This window comes from Scyliorhinus canicula, chromosome 1 (assembly GCF_902713615.1).
Source record: "Scyliorhinus canicula chromosome 1, sScyCan1.1, whole genome shotgun sequence".
Lineage (NCBI taxonomy): Eukaryota > Metazoa > Chordata > Chondrichthyes > Carcharhiniformes > Scyliorhinidae > Scyliorhinus > Scyliorhinus canicula.
In genome coordinates, this window is record NC_052146.1 from 254,934,911 (window position 1) to 254,954,852 (window position 19,942).

The window sequence follows — 19,942 nt, forward strand, 5'->3', positions numbered from 1 at the left end:
CCACGGTTTTCCCCCTGTCGGCAGAGGCCCGCCAGGCCTTCAGTCGCATAAATGCAGACATTGCAAAGGCCACGATGCACACAATCGATGAGTCCCTTCCCTTCCAGGTCGAGAGCGACGCATCCGACGTAGCTCTGGCGGCCACCCTCAACCAGGCGGGCAGGCCCCGGGCCTTCTTCTCACGCACCCTCCATGCCTCTGAAATCCGTCATTCCTCCGTTGAAAAGGAGGCCCAAGCCATAGTAGAAGCTGTGCGGCATTGGAGGCATTACCTGGCCGGCAGGAGATTCACTCTCCTCACTGACCAACGGTCGGTAGCTTTCATGTTCGATAATGCACAGCGGGGCAAGATAAAGAACGATAAGATCTTACGGTGGAGGATCGAGCTCTCCACCTACAACTATGAGATCTTGTATCGTCCCAGGAAGCTCAACGACACTCCTGATGCCCTATCCCGTGGCACATGTGCCAACGCACAAGTGAACCGATTCCGGACACTCCATGAGGACCTCTGCCACCCGGGTGTCACTCGTTTCTTCTATTTTATCAAAACCCGCAACCTGCCCTACTCCACCGAGGAGGTCAGGACCGTCAACAGGAACTGCCACATCTGCGCGGAGTGCAAGCTGCAGGCCAGAGAAAGCGCACCTGGTGAAGGCTTCCCGCCCCTTTGAATGCCTCAGCATGGACTTCAAAGGACCCCTCTCTTCCACTGACCGCAACATGTACTTCTTGAACGCGATTGACGAATACTCCCAGTTCCCGTTTGCCATCCCCTGTCTCGACATGACCTCTGCCACCGTCATTAATGCCCTCCACAGCATCTTTACCCTGTTCGGTTTCCCCACCTATGTCCACAGCGATAGGGGGTACTCCTTCATGAGCGATGAGCTGCGTCAATCCCTGCTCAGCAAGGGCATTGCCTCAAGCAGGATGACCAGTTACAACCCCCGGGGAAACGAGCAGGTGGAGAGGGAGAACGGAACGGTCCGGAAGACCGTCCTACTGGCCCTACAGTCCAGGAATCTCCCAGTCGTCCGCTGGCAGGAGGTCCTCCCCGATGCACTCCACTCCATTCGATCACTACTGTGTACCACGACCAAGGAAACACCTCATGAACGCCTCCTTGTCTTCGCTAGGAAGTCCTCCTCCGGGACCTCGCTCCAAACCTGGCTGGCAGCTCCTGGGCCCATTCTGCTCCGCAAACACGTGCGGGCGCACAAGTCGGACCCGCTGTTCGAGAGGGTACACCTCCTTCATGCTACCCTCAGTACGCCTAGGGCGTACCCCGACGGCCGGCAGGATATGGTCTCCCTCCGGGACCTGGCGCCCGCTGGATCCCCACTGACACCCCCCCCCTCACCAACCCCACCCACCCTCCCACCGGCGCACCCCACGGCTGCCCCCTTCCCATTGGTCCTTCTACTGGTCCCACCCAGGGGTGATGAAGCTGAAGACACCATGCTCCCGGAGTCACAGATGCCCGAGCTGGCGCCTGCATCACCGCTGAAACTGCGACGATCACATTGGTCGACCAGGGCCCCCGATCGACTAATAGCTTCATTATGAAATGTATCTGTAAATAAATACCTGTAAATAATTTGTGTGACATGTAAAAAGGCAAAACACTGTACCACAAACGGGTACCGCCATAACCTCCACCACTGTACAACGCAAAACCGCCACCCCCGCCAGACTCATTTTTTAAACAGGGGGTGAATGTGGTATTAGGGGTATTACGGTACCGAGGTTGGAGATACCTGATGCTGTAAGATCATTGGTGAAGCCTGCCCGCTGGTTCCACCCAGAAAGGCGAAGTATAAGAGTCTGTGTTTCCCTAGGTGCTGCATTCTGTACCTGCGCTGCTGGGGGAAACATCTAGTTCAATAAAGACTTCGATAGTCCGATAATCTCGCTTTGGGAGTTATTGATCGTGCATCACATATTTTAAAGAAGGAGGGGATTTGGGTCAATCACAGATCTATTAAGCGCACTGCCATCTGGAGTTTTCCAGATGGCAGTTAGCAACCCCAATACCCCCTGCACGCAAGATGGCCTCCCATAGGCCCTGAAGACTTGGAAGCCCAATTTGTGGGTTCCCTTCCTGCTTTTCATCCTGGCAGCAGAATTAGGAGCTGCCCCTTAAAGCTGTAAACTCTGATTACCAACTCTCTGCCACTGGAAACGGTTGCTCTTTGTTTAGTCTGTGAAATGTATTAATGAAATCTCCTCTTAACCTTATCTGCTCAAAGAAGAATAACCCTGGCTTCTGTGATCCCTCCCCATAACGGAAGTTCCTCACCCCGCTAACAATCTTGTAAATCTTACCTTCTTGATGCCATGACCGCCTTACTGAAGTATACTGCTCAGAATTGAACACGGTACTTGAGTTGAGGACAAGTGTTTTGAAAGCTTTTACCATAACCTCATCGCTTTTGTATTCTTTCTCGCTGTTGATAAAGCCAAAGATCTCACAAGTTTTTTAAAAAGTCTTCTCAAATTGTCCTGCACCTTCAAAGAGTTGTGTTCCTCTGTCTCTTTATTCCTGCACCCCTTTAAATTTATTTTGATTTCCATTCATTCTTCCTAATAAAATGCATTTAATTAATCTTTATGGTGCTAATATATCGCAGCAGCAGCAATGGCTAAATATGTTCTCAGATTTTTTTTTTATGTTTCCACTGTAGTTGAATGTACTGAAGGGTGAGATTTTGGCAGTAATACACAATGGGTGATAAAGAATAGGCAGCTGCTTTATATTCCAGCCAATTGTCTTTGCCATTGACTTCAATATGAATCACTACTGCTAGTTCTGTGCCATCATACAAGGTGAAGTTCACCCTTTGATGTCGAAAATAAAAATTTAAATCAAATAAGAGACAAAATTACAAATTTCAGAATAACATGATTACATTTATCCACAGTTGTTAGCAATTCAAATACTTCCTCTTTTTAACTGTCAACATGGCAAAGAATTATTCAAGGGTATTTGCTTCAAAATTCAACTTGTTTAAAAGTGCACCAATTGACAGTGGGAGGCAATTTCCATATTGCTATCTCCTCGTTGATACATAAAAACAGCACAGTAGTAGAACTATAATTAGATGGGGTACAGTAGTGATGATTGGTTGTTCACACATTCTGGTTTCTGAGTAGACCTTGACCTATGCAGTTGAAACACCTGCTAGAAACAGGCAGGTCAAAATTAATAAATGCCAAGTCTAGACAAATCACAGGAACATTACAACTCGGAAGGAGGCGACTCAGCCCATGTGTCTGCTCCGGTTGTCTGAATGAACAACGACTCTGCTTCCAGTCTCCCGCCTTCTCTCCGTAACCCTGTACATTCTTTCCTTTCAGATAACCATCTAATTCCTTGTTAAATACTTCAATTGAACTTGCCTCCACCACACTCTCAGGCAGAGCATTCCCAATCCTAACCACTCGTCGCATGAAAAGGTTTCCCCTAATTTCACCATTGCTTCTCCAATGATATAGTCAGGACATCCAACACCATTTAAGTCTCACCCTGCATTACCACTGCTAGCTTTTGACTTCCCCATAAAACACAGACAAAACAAGTTAAGTAACCGCTGTTACTAACAATATAAGACTACAAGACATAGGAGCAGAATTAGGCCATTCGGTCCATCGAGTCTGCTCCGCCATTCAATCATGGCTGATATTTTTCTCATCCCCATTTTCCTGCCTTCTCCCCATAAACCCTGGTCCCCTTATTAATCAAGAACCTATCGATCTCTGTCTTAAGACACAGCCTTTTGCGGCAAAGAGTTCCACAGATCCACCACTTTCAGGCTGAAGAAATACCCCCTCATCTCTGTTTTAAAGGATCGTTCCTTTAGTCTGAGGTTGAGCCCTCCGGTTTTAGTTTTTCCTACTAGTGGAAGCGTCCTCTCCACGTCCACTCTATCCAGGCCTCACCGTATCCTTAAGTTTCAATAAGATTCCCCCTTATCCTCCTAAACTCCAACGAGTACAGACCCAGAGTCCTCAACCATTCCTCATATGACAAGCTCCTTATTCCAGGGATCGTTCTTGTGAACCTCCTCTGGACCTTTTCAAGGCCAGCACAACATTTAAAGGGATCCTAAGTGGTTTTCAGGTAAAATAAAACTAGAAAGTTATGGGTGAGATATTGCTTTTACACCAAAGTGACCTAGAATTTTGGGCATGCAGCATATGTGTTTTGAATGCTCAATGGCCAGCTAAGCCTCCAGCATGGGAAGCAAGAAGCACATGTACGTTATAATCCAGATGTGTTCCCTCTGCTATCTTGGTGAAATCATAAATATTGGAGTGTAGTGTTCACACCTTAAGAAGGCAATCTATATACAAATAAGAACAGTAACGCTATTGCAGTGTAAATGTAAGCCTACTTGTGACAATAAAGATTATTATAAAAGAACTAGGAGCAGGAGAGGACAATTCAGCCTCTCCAGCATGCTCCGCTATTTAATGGCTGATCTCCTCTTGGCCTCAACTCTACTTTCCTACCCATTCTCCATAAGCCGTCAACCCATTACTAATTAAAAACCTGTCTCTCTGCTCCTTAAATTTATTCAATGTCCAGCATCCACCACTCTCTGAGGTAGTGAATTCTACAGATTCACAAACCTTTGAGGAGTAATTTCTCTTCATCTCTATTTTAAATCTGTTACCCCATAACCTAAAACTATGACCTCTTCTTCTACATTGCCCCACAAGAGGCAACATCTGCTCTATATCTACTTTGTTAATACCTTTTATCATCTCATATACCTCAATTAGATCTCCTCTCATTCTTCTAAACTCGAGGGAGTACAGGCCTAAACTGTTCAATATCTCTTCATAAGACAGACCCCAGATCTCTCGAATTAATCTAGTGAACCTCCTCTGAACTGTCTCTAATGCAACTACATCCCTCATCAAATAAGGGGACCAAAACTGCACCAAGTACTCCAAGTGCTGTCTCGTCAATGCCTTGTACAGTTAGAGCAACACTTCCCGACATTTATAATCGATTCCTTTAGCTATAAGGGCCAAAATTCCATTTGCCTTCCTTATTACCTGCTGTACCTGCATGCTAGTTTTCTGATGAGTCTAATGCCTTCTGGGTGATTGGCTTTACCTGAAGCCGTCAATATCATCTGGTTTCAGTAAAATCAAACCTACATGCGGCCTGATGGTCCTTGAAAGACCTCTTTTGATGTAGTGGACCACAAGTATGTTCTTGAAATATACTCACCTGCATGTACACACAGGAGAAATGCTGGCTGCTGCTAGTCACCAATCCTGCCACTGTTCCCCAATTGGCCGGCAGCAACTCACCTCCTCTACATCCAACAAATAGCTATCTCTCCAGCGTCCACCCCTTGCTCCTAGCCACCACTGTGCCAATCCGATCGGCCTCCTAATTCCCACTCACCCCATCTTCCTCACTTACCTGAGGGCAATTGCCACTGGTAACCAGATTCAATCATTATGGGATGACTAGTTTACACAGGCAATTTCCATTAAATATGGTGCATAAATCTACAATGGGAAAATCTGACAAAAAAGCATGATGAAAAGACTAGCTATAAAAAGTAAGGTTTGTAAACATCTCTATAAATGCTGTATCCTGAAGACCGTTGATGAAAAGGAGCCATGATGTGGAGATTTGCAAGTGGCCTGGACTTGCAAAACCCTACCAACTGTTCGGGCTTGAGACAATTTACACCTCTTTAACCTGTGATTATCCCTCTCCCTGGATCTGTAATGATTTGATTTACTGCTAATGCCTGCATTCCAAGCATTGTCCAGCATCTCTGACTTTGTCTATATAAATGTTTCTGGAACATACCTCGCCATTCACCTGAGGAAGGAGCTGCGCTCCGAAAGCTCGTGTTTGAATCAAACCTGTTGGACTTTAACCTGGTGTTGTAAGACTTCTTACTATGAAAAGGAGGACCACTGAGCAACAGCAGAGAACACATGTTGCACTGATAGAACTTCCAAGTACAAAGAGAATAGAGAAGTCCGCTTCAAGCATGAATTAACTGATGTTTCAAGGCATTTCTGTTCAATGGTTAGGAGTGACCAGCTCCCTGGAACATCAAAAGTTGCAACCGAATGGGTCAATGCACATCTTGACCGAGGCCAGGCACACTCTGAATGCCAACATGGCTCCCACCTTAATTAGGATGACAGATTAGTTAGTCTCAGCCTTACAGTGCAAATCGGCACCAACGTGTTCTACAGCACAGTTGTGGATGGAAAATGTAGCTAGTCCATGAGAGAGAGATGATGGCATAGTGGACACTTCTCACCCATTACCTACTTACCTGGCATCAATGTGAGCCTGTGGGGCTGCACTGCTAATCCACCTTCCTTCTCTTCATCTTCTTCCTCCTCATCGTTTGAATCATTACCGATGACCTCCGCTCTGTAGCTTATTTCTTTTGCAGGTCTAAACCTCACTGCTGTGCTAAGCAGAGTACAACACACCCACTCTGGAGATCCTAGCTGCTGCAGTCCAAAGATCTGCGGGTTAGGTGGATTGGCCATGCTAAATTGTCCTTTAGTATCCAGGGATGTTCAGGTCAGGTTATGGGGTTATGGGGATAGGGCAGGGTGGATGGGGGAATAGACATGGGTAGTGCACATTTGAAGGGTTGGTGCTGATGCAATGGGCCGAGTGTAGGGATGCACTGTAGGGATTCTATGATTTTATGCACACTGAAATACTTGTCCAGATCAGTCTAGGCACCTGAAAAATGACTTGAACATGCCAATGGTTGTCCATCGCATATCTTATGGTCGTATGGTATTCACTGAAGGGTTGTCGGGCTTCATTATTCAGGTTTCTGATGGGTGTCATCAGGCAAGTTTGAAGTGGTTATCCCTTTTCTTATCTCTTAACTGTGCTTCCAAGTGCCAAAATGTCAGCATGCTTTGACCACCCATATTATGTCAACACTATAATAGCTCCCCACAAATCTTACACAATGCTCAGAACTATCCTTCTGTGATTACACATCAGTTGTACAGTGAAGGAATGAAGCCCTGGAAGTTCACAAAGTCACCTGGTTACTCCAAAGGTTCAGGGATTGCCATGTGTGTGCAATCAAATGGTGACCTGAACCTGTGGGAAGTGAACCAAAGGTAAAGCTGAGCTCCTGATCATTCTAACTGGTATTGTCACCTTTAGTGAGACTGCAGATCTCACTGGTGAGAATGGCTGAAAAATCCCTCGCTTGCTGTCTTATCAAAATATTTTTGAAAGATGAGCTAGCCAGCATGCCCTGTGTTTTATGATCCACAATCTTGATGATGTCTTCAAAAAATACAAATGGCCCAACTAGTTGTGAATTGCGCTATCCAAAGTATGTTGTATGGCCCCTTTCAATGCTGGAAACTTATATGGTTTCATAAGAAACCCCACATTTGTTGAAAATTAAAATACCATACTGATGCAGTCAGAGGTGTCCTCCTGAGCTTGTTAGTCATGCAAACAGGATATTTTATTCTCCATTTATTCCATTTTATGTATGCATGAAAAATTTGGAATACCTTAAAATAGTTCAGCATTTAAGTGCTGAAGTCCGAAACGGAATACAATGATAATTTAGTTAAAGGTAGCCTTGCAGTAAATTATCTGAGGTGGTTGTCCTTGATATTCATAAAATTTACAGTGCAGAAGGAGGCCAATCGGCCCATCGAGTCTGCTCCGGGTCTTAGAAAGAGCATCCTACCCAAGGTCCACACCTCCACCCTATCCCCATAACCCAGTAACCCCACTCAAAATTAAGGGCAATTTTGGATACTATGGGCAATTTAGCATGGCCAATCCACCTAACTCACACATCTTTGGACTGTGGGAGGAAACCGGAGCACCCGGAGGAAACCCACACACACACGGGGAGAATGTGCAGACTCTGCACGGACAGTGACCCAAGCCAGGAATCAAACCTGGGACCCTGGAGCTGTGAAGCAATTGTGCTATCCACAATGCTACCGTGCTGCCCAATGATTTGTTGAGGTAACAGGGTTACATTTCTTCTGCTTTGCATTGGAGAAAGGAAATTTGGACTGTGAACTCTTGATCCTTTGCCTGGAATTTCTGGGGCTTCACTTTTGGGCAGGTCTAACAACTCAGCCCAATTTTAAAACATTTTTAAAAAATGAATTTAGAGTACCCAATCCATTTTTTCCAATTAAGGGCCAATTTAGCGTGTTCAATCCACCTACCTTGCACATCTTTAGGTTGTGGGGGTGAAACCCATGCAAACACAGGGAGAAACCCAGGCAAACACGGAGAGAATGTGCAAACTCCACACGGACAGTGACCCAGAGACGGGTTCAAACTTGGGACCTTGGTGCCGTGAGACTGCAGTGCTACCACTGCGCCACCGTGCTGCTCTAAGTTTTTCTTAGGTTTGTCAACATTTTTTACCTTTCCGTGGTTTGTTACACTAAACAGAAGGCGTTTTCCACATAATCAGCTGATGAAGCTGTAATTAACACTACTTTCCTCTTCAAAATTTGAAGCTGCCAATTAAGTGTGAATAGCTTGTTTAATTTAATGCAGTCATACTTAAATTTTCTGGATGACTATTCCTAATAACATAAAAATTACATCATTAACTAGTATAATGAGAATTTTGCACTTATCAAAAAATGCTATATTTTGCACAATTGTATGATAACAATATGGCTAAAACATAAGACATAACAATTTATTTGCATCTATCAAGAAGTCAAAATTCAACTGGTTATATTAATTGCTGTTTGCTGTATCTATATATATATATATGTGTGTGTGTGTGTGTAATATGGCAGATGGTTTAATAGTACCTGCAGCCAATGTTTGACCCGCACCTCGTTCACTTGTAATACATCCAATCCGATTACAGACAGTGATTGTAAAGTTGTAAATTGTGTAGGGTTTCAAATCTGTCACAATGTAGAATCTCTTTGTAGCTGTTACTTTATGAAGCACCTGTATGCAAAGTAAAAATTATCAATATTGTGACCTTATCCCAACAAATATTACTTTATCTTTATGCTTTGAAGCATTGATGAAAGGTGTCAGCTCTTTACATTAATGATAACATTTGCATATCTGATATTGGTAAGTTATTCCTCATGTAAGAATTCACTATAACAGCTCACAAAGCAGGGGTACTTGTAGTAAATTCAAAGAGAAATGCTACGCCTTACTGAAGATGTTTTTCTATTGTAGCTCATCTCCTCTGATAATGCTCATAGTAATTTGGGAACTGTGACATGCTTGTGATATTTAGCTGTTAAGGTGGAGCTGTGTTTAATTTGCCTTATCCCTTTAATGTTACTGCTCAGGTAAATGGTCTAGATCGGAATATTTCAGAGGGTCAAACTCAGGGAACTCTTTGCAGATTGGCAGCTTCCTGTTTTTAACACCCCTGCTGAGAAAAAATCCATGTGGATGGGAGAGTGCAGCGATGTGAGGAAGTATTTGGGCGGGGGGTAGGGGGGCATTGGTGAGAGAGGAGGAGGATGGAGAGAAAAAACAGTGGGGAAATGCAAAAGTGAGTGAAGGAAGAAGACAGAGTGGGTGGGAAGGTAGGATAAGGAGAGGGGTGGCCGAGTTTGACTCAGTGGAGTGAGTGGGGCATATTACAGACAGCATGAGAAAGAACTCTTGAAGTATCTATTCCCTTCCCTACTCTTTGTAATCATGAAAATGTGTGTTTTTCTTAACCATTGACTGTGTGGACATTTTGTATAACCAGCAGCAAGCTTTCAGTGGGTTTAAATTAATAGGATTGCTTATTCACATGCCTGCCTCAAAATGTAATGCTATGCCACTCACTTATACAGTCTCAAACACAAACACGCTCAAGCAAACTAAAGTTGAAAAAAATAATGCACTTTTGCAAGTTATAAACAAAAGGAATAGTTCATAATTCATGCGATTGTCCTCTTCTGAAAAACATCCGTTGCAGGCCTGATGAAAAAGATACCTTTATTCTTGAAGTGCAGTTTAGGAAGTTCAATAACTGGAGTGACATGCCAAAATGGTATATCGGAGTCTCTCAAAGAGGATTTCCTGCAGGTCATAAAGTCAGCGACTTGTAATCTCGTTACCAGGTCAGTTTTCTGCATTAGTTGACCCGATAAAGGAACAGGCTTGGAGATCTTGCAATGTTACAGTCTCCAGTTTTTAAAACATAAGTGTCACTGCCCTTTCTGCTGCTATAGTGTCTTTTTGTGAACAGCACTTAAAGATTAAAGAGGGAAACAAACATGGCTGCCCTACCATGTGAGTTCTCACAGTTCCTTTTCCCTAATATGGTTTTGGTCTTGGGTTGATTAGCATTCTTTTTCAAGACATTCATCCTTACAGGGTTTGAAACAATCACCACCTTTGTTTCAAAAAGACCGGTTTATCTCAGGAATGTCGTTTGGATGGTCCCAGGATGTGGTTGACACTGCTTAGTCTGGCATGGACCCTTCTGAAGTGTGAGACAGGGTGGCAGTTTTTTGAATACACAGACCATATCAGGTTATCTTCAGAAGCCACCCATTGCCCACTTTAAAAGAAATTTCAGTTGCAAAAGATTCCACACTGAGTAAAATTCATGGCCTGAAATTTTTGGATGTGGTCGAGAGCAGGAGAGAGGGCCTGTTGCCCCGAAGTCCTGGATAGTGAGCTGCAGAACAGCCAGTGCTGCCTGGGATGAAGTGGTGGTGGCCATCAGCGTGACCAGGAGGACAGGCCTCCAGTTCTGCAAGAAAGTCAATGATCTACACATTGGTCCTCACGCATGAGTTGACAATCCCCCTCCAAAACCTTCCCACTGCTACGCGAAGAGGCCCCCAACCCCCACTTCACCTCCTCCTTTCACTCCCTCTCATTTCACCCCCCCCCAACACTCCCTTCATCCCCCAACCCTTCCTTCACATCGCCACCCTCTCACCACATGTGCGGCTAACAATGCTCTCTTTGTGCCTCCGCAGGAGAAGAAATCCCAAAATCTAGGGTGGCGGAGGGGTGCCGGACATAAGGGGCGGGATTCTCCCCTACGCGGTGAGGCGGGCGGTCCCAGCGCTGAAGAGTGGCGTGAACCACTCCGGCGACCGAGACTCATCCTATGGACTAATAACGGTTGCCACCAGCTCCCTTGAGCTCCACCCCTCTGACAAAGCTATGTCTCGCAGTCAGCATCCGGAACAGGGCGGCACATATGTGCATGTGCCACTGTCAAGTGCACTGGGGCCCTCTGGCCCCAGAACTCCCAGAGGACACCTGCCTGGGGCAGCAAAGGCCATGGAATGTGGTCAGCAGCTGGCTGCCTCCACCTCTGATATGCATCCTGGTGATACACCGAGACATAATGGTGAAGGAAGGATGGTCAAGCACGTCTAGGATCACTGAGAGGGCACTGGAGTGATGGGGGTAGGTGGGGGGTAAGACAGGAGTATGTGTTGGGAGAGAGGGTTTAGGGGGCATTCTGGGGGAGGGAGGGAGGTGGGATAGAGGGCAGCAGCATCTGGAGAGTGAGGCAGTGGTGTACACGTCTATGAGAAACATTAAAATATGGTCACAAGAACCAGCATGACGCCTCTGGCTCTTTGCTCCGTGATGTGGACCGACCACCAATCCTATCCCCACTAGACATCGGGTCCTGCCCACACCTCCGCGCCTGACCCCCCCCCACACCCCACCCAACATGCCCTTCCCATGCACACCCGGCCGCTGCGGGATGGCCCTGCTCACCGGACCGCACACCCTGAACCCCAGACACCTGAACAGAACATCGCCTAACCCTGGCCGCGGACATGAGCACAGGGCTGGGGCCCATACCCTGGAGGTTGGCTACTGCTTCTGATGTATTGCCTTCCACAGTGTTAAAGCACAATATCCATGCAATATCCATGGATACCCTAATATCCATGCATCACGTTGTGATTGGGATGCTAGGCAATGAACTCCATATGCTCCATAGCAATCCCACCCACAGAGATCCACTTGGGATATGTGAAGTGCTCGCTTAACCGCGAGTGCCAATTCCCTATTAGCTATAGCCTTCAGCCGCATTGCCAGAGGTCTCCGTGGTCAGTGGGAGTTATGGGTGGTCGGTGGAGGTAGACAGGCAGGGACTAGGGTTGCCCCCAGAATGTTAACACATGATCCAGGGATTGGCAAGCAGGACCCGTGCAGGGTTTCCTCCCCACCAGCAGACGCATCCCCAGCCCTGTTTCCCCCCCAGCCTCCCCCTCCCATGGTGGCCCACCCCCAATCAGGGCTGCCCCCCCCCCCCCCCCCCGGGCCCTCCAGTTGCCCCCAAGCCTCTCCAGGCACTGGGATAGCATGCCCAGTGACCCAGGACTCATTGCCTGTGAGCAAAGATGGCCACTCACCTCCTAGGATCCCTGCAGCAGCCCTTCCGCCAGGTTCATGTTTTTCAAAAGGAGTACTAATCGGCGCCAGTGTCACCACTTGCCAGGGAGGTGATTGGATCATGGTAGGCCATTGGATATGGGGTAGCTCCCGGTAATTGTATGGAAATAGGGCTTAAGTGGTGATTATTAGTTGCTCCCCACGCTACGGCGAGATCCCGATTTCATCGACGGAAGGGAGTCAGGCAGATCGCAAACTGTTTGGTGCCTGGTGCGGTTCTCGTTTTTGTCTTCTCCCGTTATTTACCAGCATCATCTCACTGTCGCCCGAGCGAAATGAAGCCACTGAATTGCGGCCATAATATCAAGCGTCATTATCTAGCTGCTAAACTTTGGAATTTTGACGCTCATGGTTTGCTTCAAAGAGAGAGTCTGCCCCTGCAATGGGTCATGTCAGTCACACTTGCAATCACACCTGACTTTGATGCTGAAACAAGTACATAAAATAAAAAACATTTCATCTCCCAGCACGGACTTTCAATATGAACACGCCAAAAATTCACAAGGGATTGTAGGAAAAAAGTTACATTTTATGAACATGTTCTATAGCTCTAAACCATCAAACTAATTGAAGCAAAAAACCTATAAAGAAGACTCTTACTCGTGAAGTTATTGGCAGCACAAATTGATTAGTGGTCTGTTCATCATCAATGTTGATAATATATCCAATCACTTCTCCTCTTATTGAATTGCTGCTCGGTTCCACCCACGTGACATTTAAAGCGGATGATGAAAGTGAGAAAACTGATGGTGCAGCCATAAACAAGGGTACTAAAAGGATTAAAGACATGTCAACTTAAAAAAGTTTCTGGTGCATCAAATGATAAGGCAAAAATATTTGCAGAAAGTATCTGTCTATAGAAAACACTGAAAAGAAAGGAAAATGTACACATTTGAATTACACCTTGTCATTGTCTGAAAATCTGTTTGACAGTAATGTTAAAGCTGACAGTAACAACATGAGATTTTCCATTTCATTTTCAACAGTACATTCATCCTCTTTGACTTTTACCCAATTTAAAACTAGTTTATATGTAAACTTGTCAATCTAGCAATTTACTCAGGGGAACAAGTGTACTTTACCAAGGATGTTGCAGTTCAGAAACCTGTCAAGAAAAGCCTATAATATACTCCTTTTCATGTTCATTGTTGCTTAAGTAGCATCTATTGGAGATCAATACACTCCATTAAAGAATAATTTTAGCTTTTCAAATATGTATTATTAAAGATGATATAGCAGTATGGTTATTGAATGCTCTTATACTCAAACTAAGATGCACACTAAAATATTCTAGACATATTGGTTAACAGAGAGATAAATAGCCAAATTAATTTTCTAAAGAAGTGTATAAACATGTTTGAAATAAACTATTGTAACTAGTTAATTAACTATTGGTTTACCTACTGTGGCGTTGCACAGGACCAAATTTTTCTGATCCAAGAGCTGTTACTGCCTTTCTTTTCTATCCTCTTAATTATTTTCCTATGCTTTGTTTTGTCTTTCTGTTTACCATCCTGTCTCTCCCTCTTTCTTCTTTTCTCCTTATGACTCCCAAATACTTTTCTCCTTCTAGTACCTGTTGTTTAGATATTAATGGGGCAGGTAAATTAAGCAGGGGCGGAGTGTCAGTCAGGAAACCAGGAAATCCCCAGGTGCTGTGGAGTTTAACACCACAGCGTATCTTCTGTCATTGACAGGGTCCTTGTCTGGGAGTCAGTCTGACTGATAGGCTTGCTTTCCAGTCAGGTAGAGAAGACTCTGGATCAGGCCACAGGGGTTGTCTACAGTGAAATTTGGGCTACCTTTAATCTCCAAAGTGATGCTGATAAATTACAGTGGTTCATACTCTGGATCACTGAACTATTAAGAGGGGTTAAGAAAATGAATTCTATTCTCATTATAAAATAGATTATGGTGGTGAAATTGATCTGCAAGAAATGCACAAAGTGGGCTCAACGTGAGTTGGCAGCTAGATTTACACCCTCTACAAAAAAAAGAAGTTACTTGTTAAAATGTTCTGAGTTTATTTTCGCATTTTCAGAAATAAAACAAACTGAAAAATAGCATTTCCATGATTTTTATTTTGGTGAACATGGAGAATATTTAATCTGAATAAAATCTTGAAAAAGTCTGGTAAAATGATCTTGCCTTTGTGTTGTAACAAGTCTGTGATTATATAGTATGATGTGGTATGGCTGTGTTTTTTCCTTAATTAAAAATACAACTGCCTTTCAAACCTTGAAGACTATAAGATGAAATAAAATCTTTGACTGCTATGTTATTAAATAAAAGACAAATTACAATTATATTCATATATTATGTAAATCTGAAGATAAAATTTGTTAATACTCACCACCTTCTGCAGTTCTTCCTGTTGCCCACTGCGAGGGTGCACTGCCTGCTATATTAATTGCGTGCACTTGAAATTCATATACAGTAAATGGTAACAGATTAGTAACTGTTGTATGCGTCTGTGGTGGAATTAACGCAGTTTCATTAGGTGATTCTAAGCTTGATTGAGGGTTAAACCGTCCACTGTTTTGAAGAATGCACCTTTGAGGAGGATTGTGTGACCCATCTGTTTGTAAGAGTCTTCGCATGTAGAGTTCATATCGCATTATTATTCCTAGTGAGAAATTTGGATTAGAAATTGATATCTGCATATTTTTGCTTCATCCCACTTACCCCTCAAAAAATGTACTTTCACGGTGATATTTACTAAATTACAACCACTAAAGTTAAATACAGTAGGTCAAATTTGGCTAGCCGACCAATTATATCCAGATGTGCAAATGGAAATAATGCACCAGTAACAAGGCTTGCAAATACCAGAAATTATTTGGCAAACACAGAAAAAAGTCAATTATCAATAATTATTTCTACTTGTTAGGGTAATTTATGGTTAAATCGAACAATGTAATATAATTGAGAGACTGTCGATGAGAATATCCTCAAGAGTAGAAAAGCAAAGAATGCTGGGAAAACTCAGCAGGTCTGGCAACATCTGCCGGGAGAGAAAAAAGGAGTTAATATTTTGAGTCAATTTGACTCTTCATCAGAAATAAAGAGAGGGAGAATGTGTTAGATATTAAACTATAGCTGTGAGAGATTGCAACAAGATGAAGTATGCTTAAGAACAAAAGATGGATGGCCTGGTTTGGTGGGGCGGGGAGGGGTGGAAGGGTAGATTTTTGCATTGAGATAATAAATGTATCTGTTTTTCTTTAAAGGGTTTAAGGTGGAGGAGAAAGGTCATAGAATCATAGAATTTACAGTGCAGAAGGCCATTTAGCCCATCAACGTTAGACCAGCTCTTGAAAAAGCACCCTACATAAGCCCATGCCTCCACCCTATCCCGTAACCCAGTAACTCTTTTGGACGCTAACCGGCAATTTAGCATGGACAGTCCACCTAACCTCCACATCTTTGGACCAAGTCCCTGTCCAAAGTAGTGAACTCAACTTTAGAATGAGCTTCAGTCCATAAGCATGACCCCAACCTTCCTGTTGCTTGCCATTTTAACTCAACACCTTGCTCTCCTGCCCACATATCTGCCGTCAGCCTGCTGCAACGCTCCAGTGAAGCTCACTGCAAGCTGGAGGAGCAGCATCTCATCTTCCGATTAAGCACGTTATAGCTCTTATGACTCAACAATAAGTTCAACAACCTTAGACTGTGACTTTCTCCTTCATCTTAAACCTCACTTTTTAAAATATTCCGTACATTTATTGTCTCAATGCAGAAATCCTCCCTCTGACTGCCACCACCTCCCCCCCCCCCCCCCCCCCCCCCCAACACCTACCCTCCTCCCATACTAGGCTATCTGGCTTTTGTTCTTAAGGTTACTACATCTTGTTGCAATCTCTCACTGCATCAGTTGAGCATCTAACACATTCTCCCTGTCCTTTGTTCTGATGAAAAGCCAAATAGGCTTGAAAGTGGTTTAGATATCTTTGAAGTCACTCCATTTTTAAAACAAGACTGAAGCAATAGCAAGGAAAATGTATCATGCCTTTCAAAATACATCACAGGAGACTGTGGGGCGTGATGACTGGTGGGGTGACTGGTTGTGGGCCAAGGAACGATTTAGTGCAGTAGCTAGCATCCCGCTTTCAGGTTTCCTGGCCAATCAGCTGATGTGCCAAATGTGTCTGGTACACCTTCAATTCACAGTGAGGCAGAGGGAGTGAGTGATCGGTAGGCTTTATTAGTCATGAACTTGCCTAGCCAGAGTCAGTAGTACAGATGAATGCCACCCACAGGAAGCAGGCCTATATATGGCCCGGTGTGGGCGGAGCCAGAGGCGGAGCCATACCGGGATTGCAGTACAGTACCTGGAAGCAGTTCATATTACCATTTCCAGGTCAGAGGTCACAGGTAACGGTATCATGCATGCATTATGGTGAATACATTAATGTATTCACATTAATTCAATGTCAGTGTCAATCCAAAATATTTCTTGTTAAAGGGACCGGGACCCCGGAAGGCGCTTAATCTTTGAACTTTGAACTCCATACTGTTTTCCGTGGCTTTAGCAACTAGATGAATGGAAAAGAGGCCTGGGAAAACTGTTCCCTGGATCTCTGTCTAATACCTGGAGGTCCTGCTGTGGGATCTCAGAAACTGAAGGGAATTAATATTTCCCACCAAAGGTAGGAATAGGCCAGTCTCTCAAACCAAGCAGGCCATGATGCAAGTCAATGAGGAGGTAAGCAGCAGTCTCTCAAACATGGGTGCTGTGCCCCACAAGAATGAAGGAAAGCCTCCCATCCTTTCAGGTGCCAAGATCAATGCTCTAACTTTCCCAGCATTCTCCTGCGCAACTCAGCTGACGTCAATACACCTTGTATTGATGTTGCTCCTTGTCTTCCACTATTCCACTCTCCAGGTATCTGAACAGCGAACACCGACACTCACTCTCAGTGCACGCCCTTGTCTTCGTCACCTTCTACAAATTTAGCCTTCCCCCATCTACGCACAAATCGTTTTCTCACATTCATAACTCCATGCTTTCTCACCTTGCGGATGAAGAAAGTGCAGAATTCCTGGGGGAGTCAGAGAGCGAGGTGGTCAGGGAAGGGGGCCTTCCAGTGATAGTCCTCCTGATGGCCACTGGCAATGTGTTGCCTCCTGGCCAACTTGTTTGAGTACGCTGCAGATGTCATTAATGACCTTCCATAAAGACTGAGCCTTAAGAGTCACTGGTGTTTATGTGGAGAGAGCTGATCCTCTGCCTGTATGCCCCGTGTGAGGTTCTCTCCTTCTTGAGTTGAATCTCTGTGTCCATTGAAATGGCAGATGGCTGAGGCTGTTTTCACTCCCGCCACTGTTGGTATTGCTGATGCTGTTCCTCTTATTCCTCACTAAAGTTCCAGGTTAGAGCTGTACGAGTGGTTCCCATGATGCAGTCAAGGCTGACAGCAAGAAAGTGCTGATCAAGGTGGGTGAACCTCTTTCCAAAAAGTTGGAAATCGCTTGTCAAGCCGGGAAACGAGCACACCCTCAGAAGAAACATTCCGAGCATCAATCTCTATTCTAGCATGGTTGCAGCTATTCAGTTTCACTGAAGGCTTCCCAATCTGCCATCACCTCTCTTTTTTTATATAAATTTAGAGTACCCAATTCATTTTTTCCAATTAAGGGGCAATTTAGTGTGTTCAATCCACCTACCTTGCACATTTTTGGGCTGTGGGGACGAAACCCACGCAAACATGGGGAGAATGTGCAAACTCCAGACGGACAGTGACCCAGAGCCGGGATCGAACCTGGGACCTCAGCACCGTGAGACTGCAGTGCTGACCACTGCACCACCATGCTGCCCTCTGTCATCACTCTCTGATGTGCTCTCGCTTTGTTGACTCTGACAAATTCCACATCGCTTGGGAAGCCCATGTACAGGCTGATAAAGCCAGAATAGTGATTAAATCTTCAGTTAATTTGGAATTTAACTAGTGATTATCTGGCAGTTCCATAAGGGTTTCCCGTTCACATTCAAACCCGCCCAGGTTAAATCCAGAGGTGGGTGAGATCTTGTCAGGTTGTTAACTCCACTGTCCCGAACCCAACCCACCCTCCCATTGGCAATTAAAATTCTTCCCTATTACACTGTTATGAACTCTTATTTGTCATAAATTATTTCAAATGTAGCCTAGGGAAAGGTAAATGTATACTGATTATTTTCATTTCACCTAATGTTACTGGGGCCCAACATGTATTTGTAAGTTATTCATTTGCTTGCACATCAGATTTACAAGTATTAAGCTGCAAGCAAACAAAGGTACAGAAATAAATATGGAAGGTTAGACCATTGAACTTCAACAGATTCATATATTAATGAATTTTATTATCTGTATATTCAGATAAACAGCCTGGAGGTGCTGATTCCTTTGCTAAATATGAATTACATGACTTTAGGGCTTATGTATTAGAATTATTTTGAAAATATATCAGTAGAATATTGAATGTTATTAAAGGTATAAGCAGTTATAAATTTAGTGACCATTTTAAAACAATATTGATTATTATTCATTCGGTTGCTTCTTTAACAAAAACCTTTTTGTCACCTGAGCTATATTTCCATCAAACCATGTCAGGATTATATATATACCTATAGGATCAATTCTAGCAGTGTGAAGACATTTTTAAAGCCAATGTCAAGCTTGTCTTCTAAGGATACATTTATATTTCTTGCTAAGTGATGATACAGACTGAACATTACATTTACAGAAAGAAAGTCAGCCAACAATTCAAGAAGGACTCTTGACACTTACCCAAAGGATTGTGATTGCATGTCTTATCATTGTAAGTTATTAACCTCACAGCGTTGAGTTTGTCTGATTTTAGTGAGGCAATTGGAAAAAGCCAACACAGATAGATAAGCCACTCCACTACAGAAGGAGTGAAAGGAAACTTCGCTTGAATAGGTTTCTCATGCTGACTAATGATAGCAGCATTGGCAGTGACCATTCGGATATTCACAGCCGAGACCATTTTACTTTCTGGCCCTCTCCTCTTGTTGGGGGAGATATGGTTGTAAAAGGAACCACAAGCAGAATCAGGATTTTAGAAATATTTGTGTGCACGCACTCAGCATTATTACGAATGCAATACTGGTGAAACAGAACCTAATTCATGGACACTGGCAATCAGATTTCCAACTGTCTGCCTGCTTTCTTCCCCCATCCAATTCCTTTTTATTTTTTTTTAACAATTTTAGAGTCCCCAATTATTTTTTTCCAATTAAGGGGCAATTTCGTATGGCCAATCCATCTACCCTGCACAACTTTGGGTTGTGGGAGTGAGGCCCACGCAGACACGGGGAGAATGTGAAAACTCCACACGGACAGTGACCCGGATCTGTGATCAAACCGGGTCCTCTCTGCCGTGAGGCAGCAGTGCTAACCACTGCACCACCGTGCCGCCCTCCCCCATCCAATTCCTAATTCTTTGCTTGGTGCTCTACAAAAAATTTATCCTCTCTGCCCAAATCCAGATCTGGGTTCATTACACCTGTAGGTG

The 19,942-nt window shown here is 44.2% G+C and overlaps 1 protein-coding gene across 7 annotated transcripts in view; it reads right to left on the minus strand.

Annotated features, from left to right (window-relative positions):
* ush2a (Usher syndrome 2A (autosomal recessive, mild)) overlaps positions 1-19,942 on the minus strand; it is a 1,354,742-nt gene that overhangs the window by 1,019,279 nt on the left and 315,521 nt on the right. For all 7 annotated transcript variants that reach the window (XR_005462328.1, XM_038811752.1, XM_038811743.1 and 4 more), the window contains exons 18-20: positions 14,778-15,050; positions 13,025-13,194; positions 8,836-8,980 (exon numbers count right to left, since the gene is read on the minus strand). Coding sequence is in view for 6 of the 7 variants with exons in the window: in XM_038811752.1 (XP_038667680.1) it covers positions 8,836-8,980; positions 13,025-13,194; positions 14,778-15,050 (588 nt within the window). In the remaining variant the exon portion in view is untranslated. The remainder of the gene's footprint in view (positions 1-8,835; positions 8,981-13,024; positions 13,195-14,777; positions 15,051-19,942) is intronic.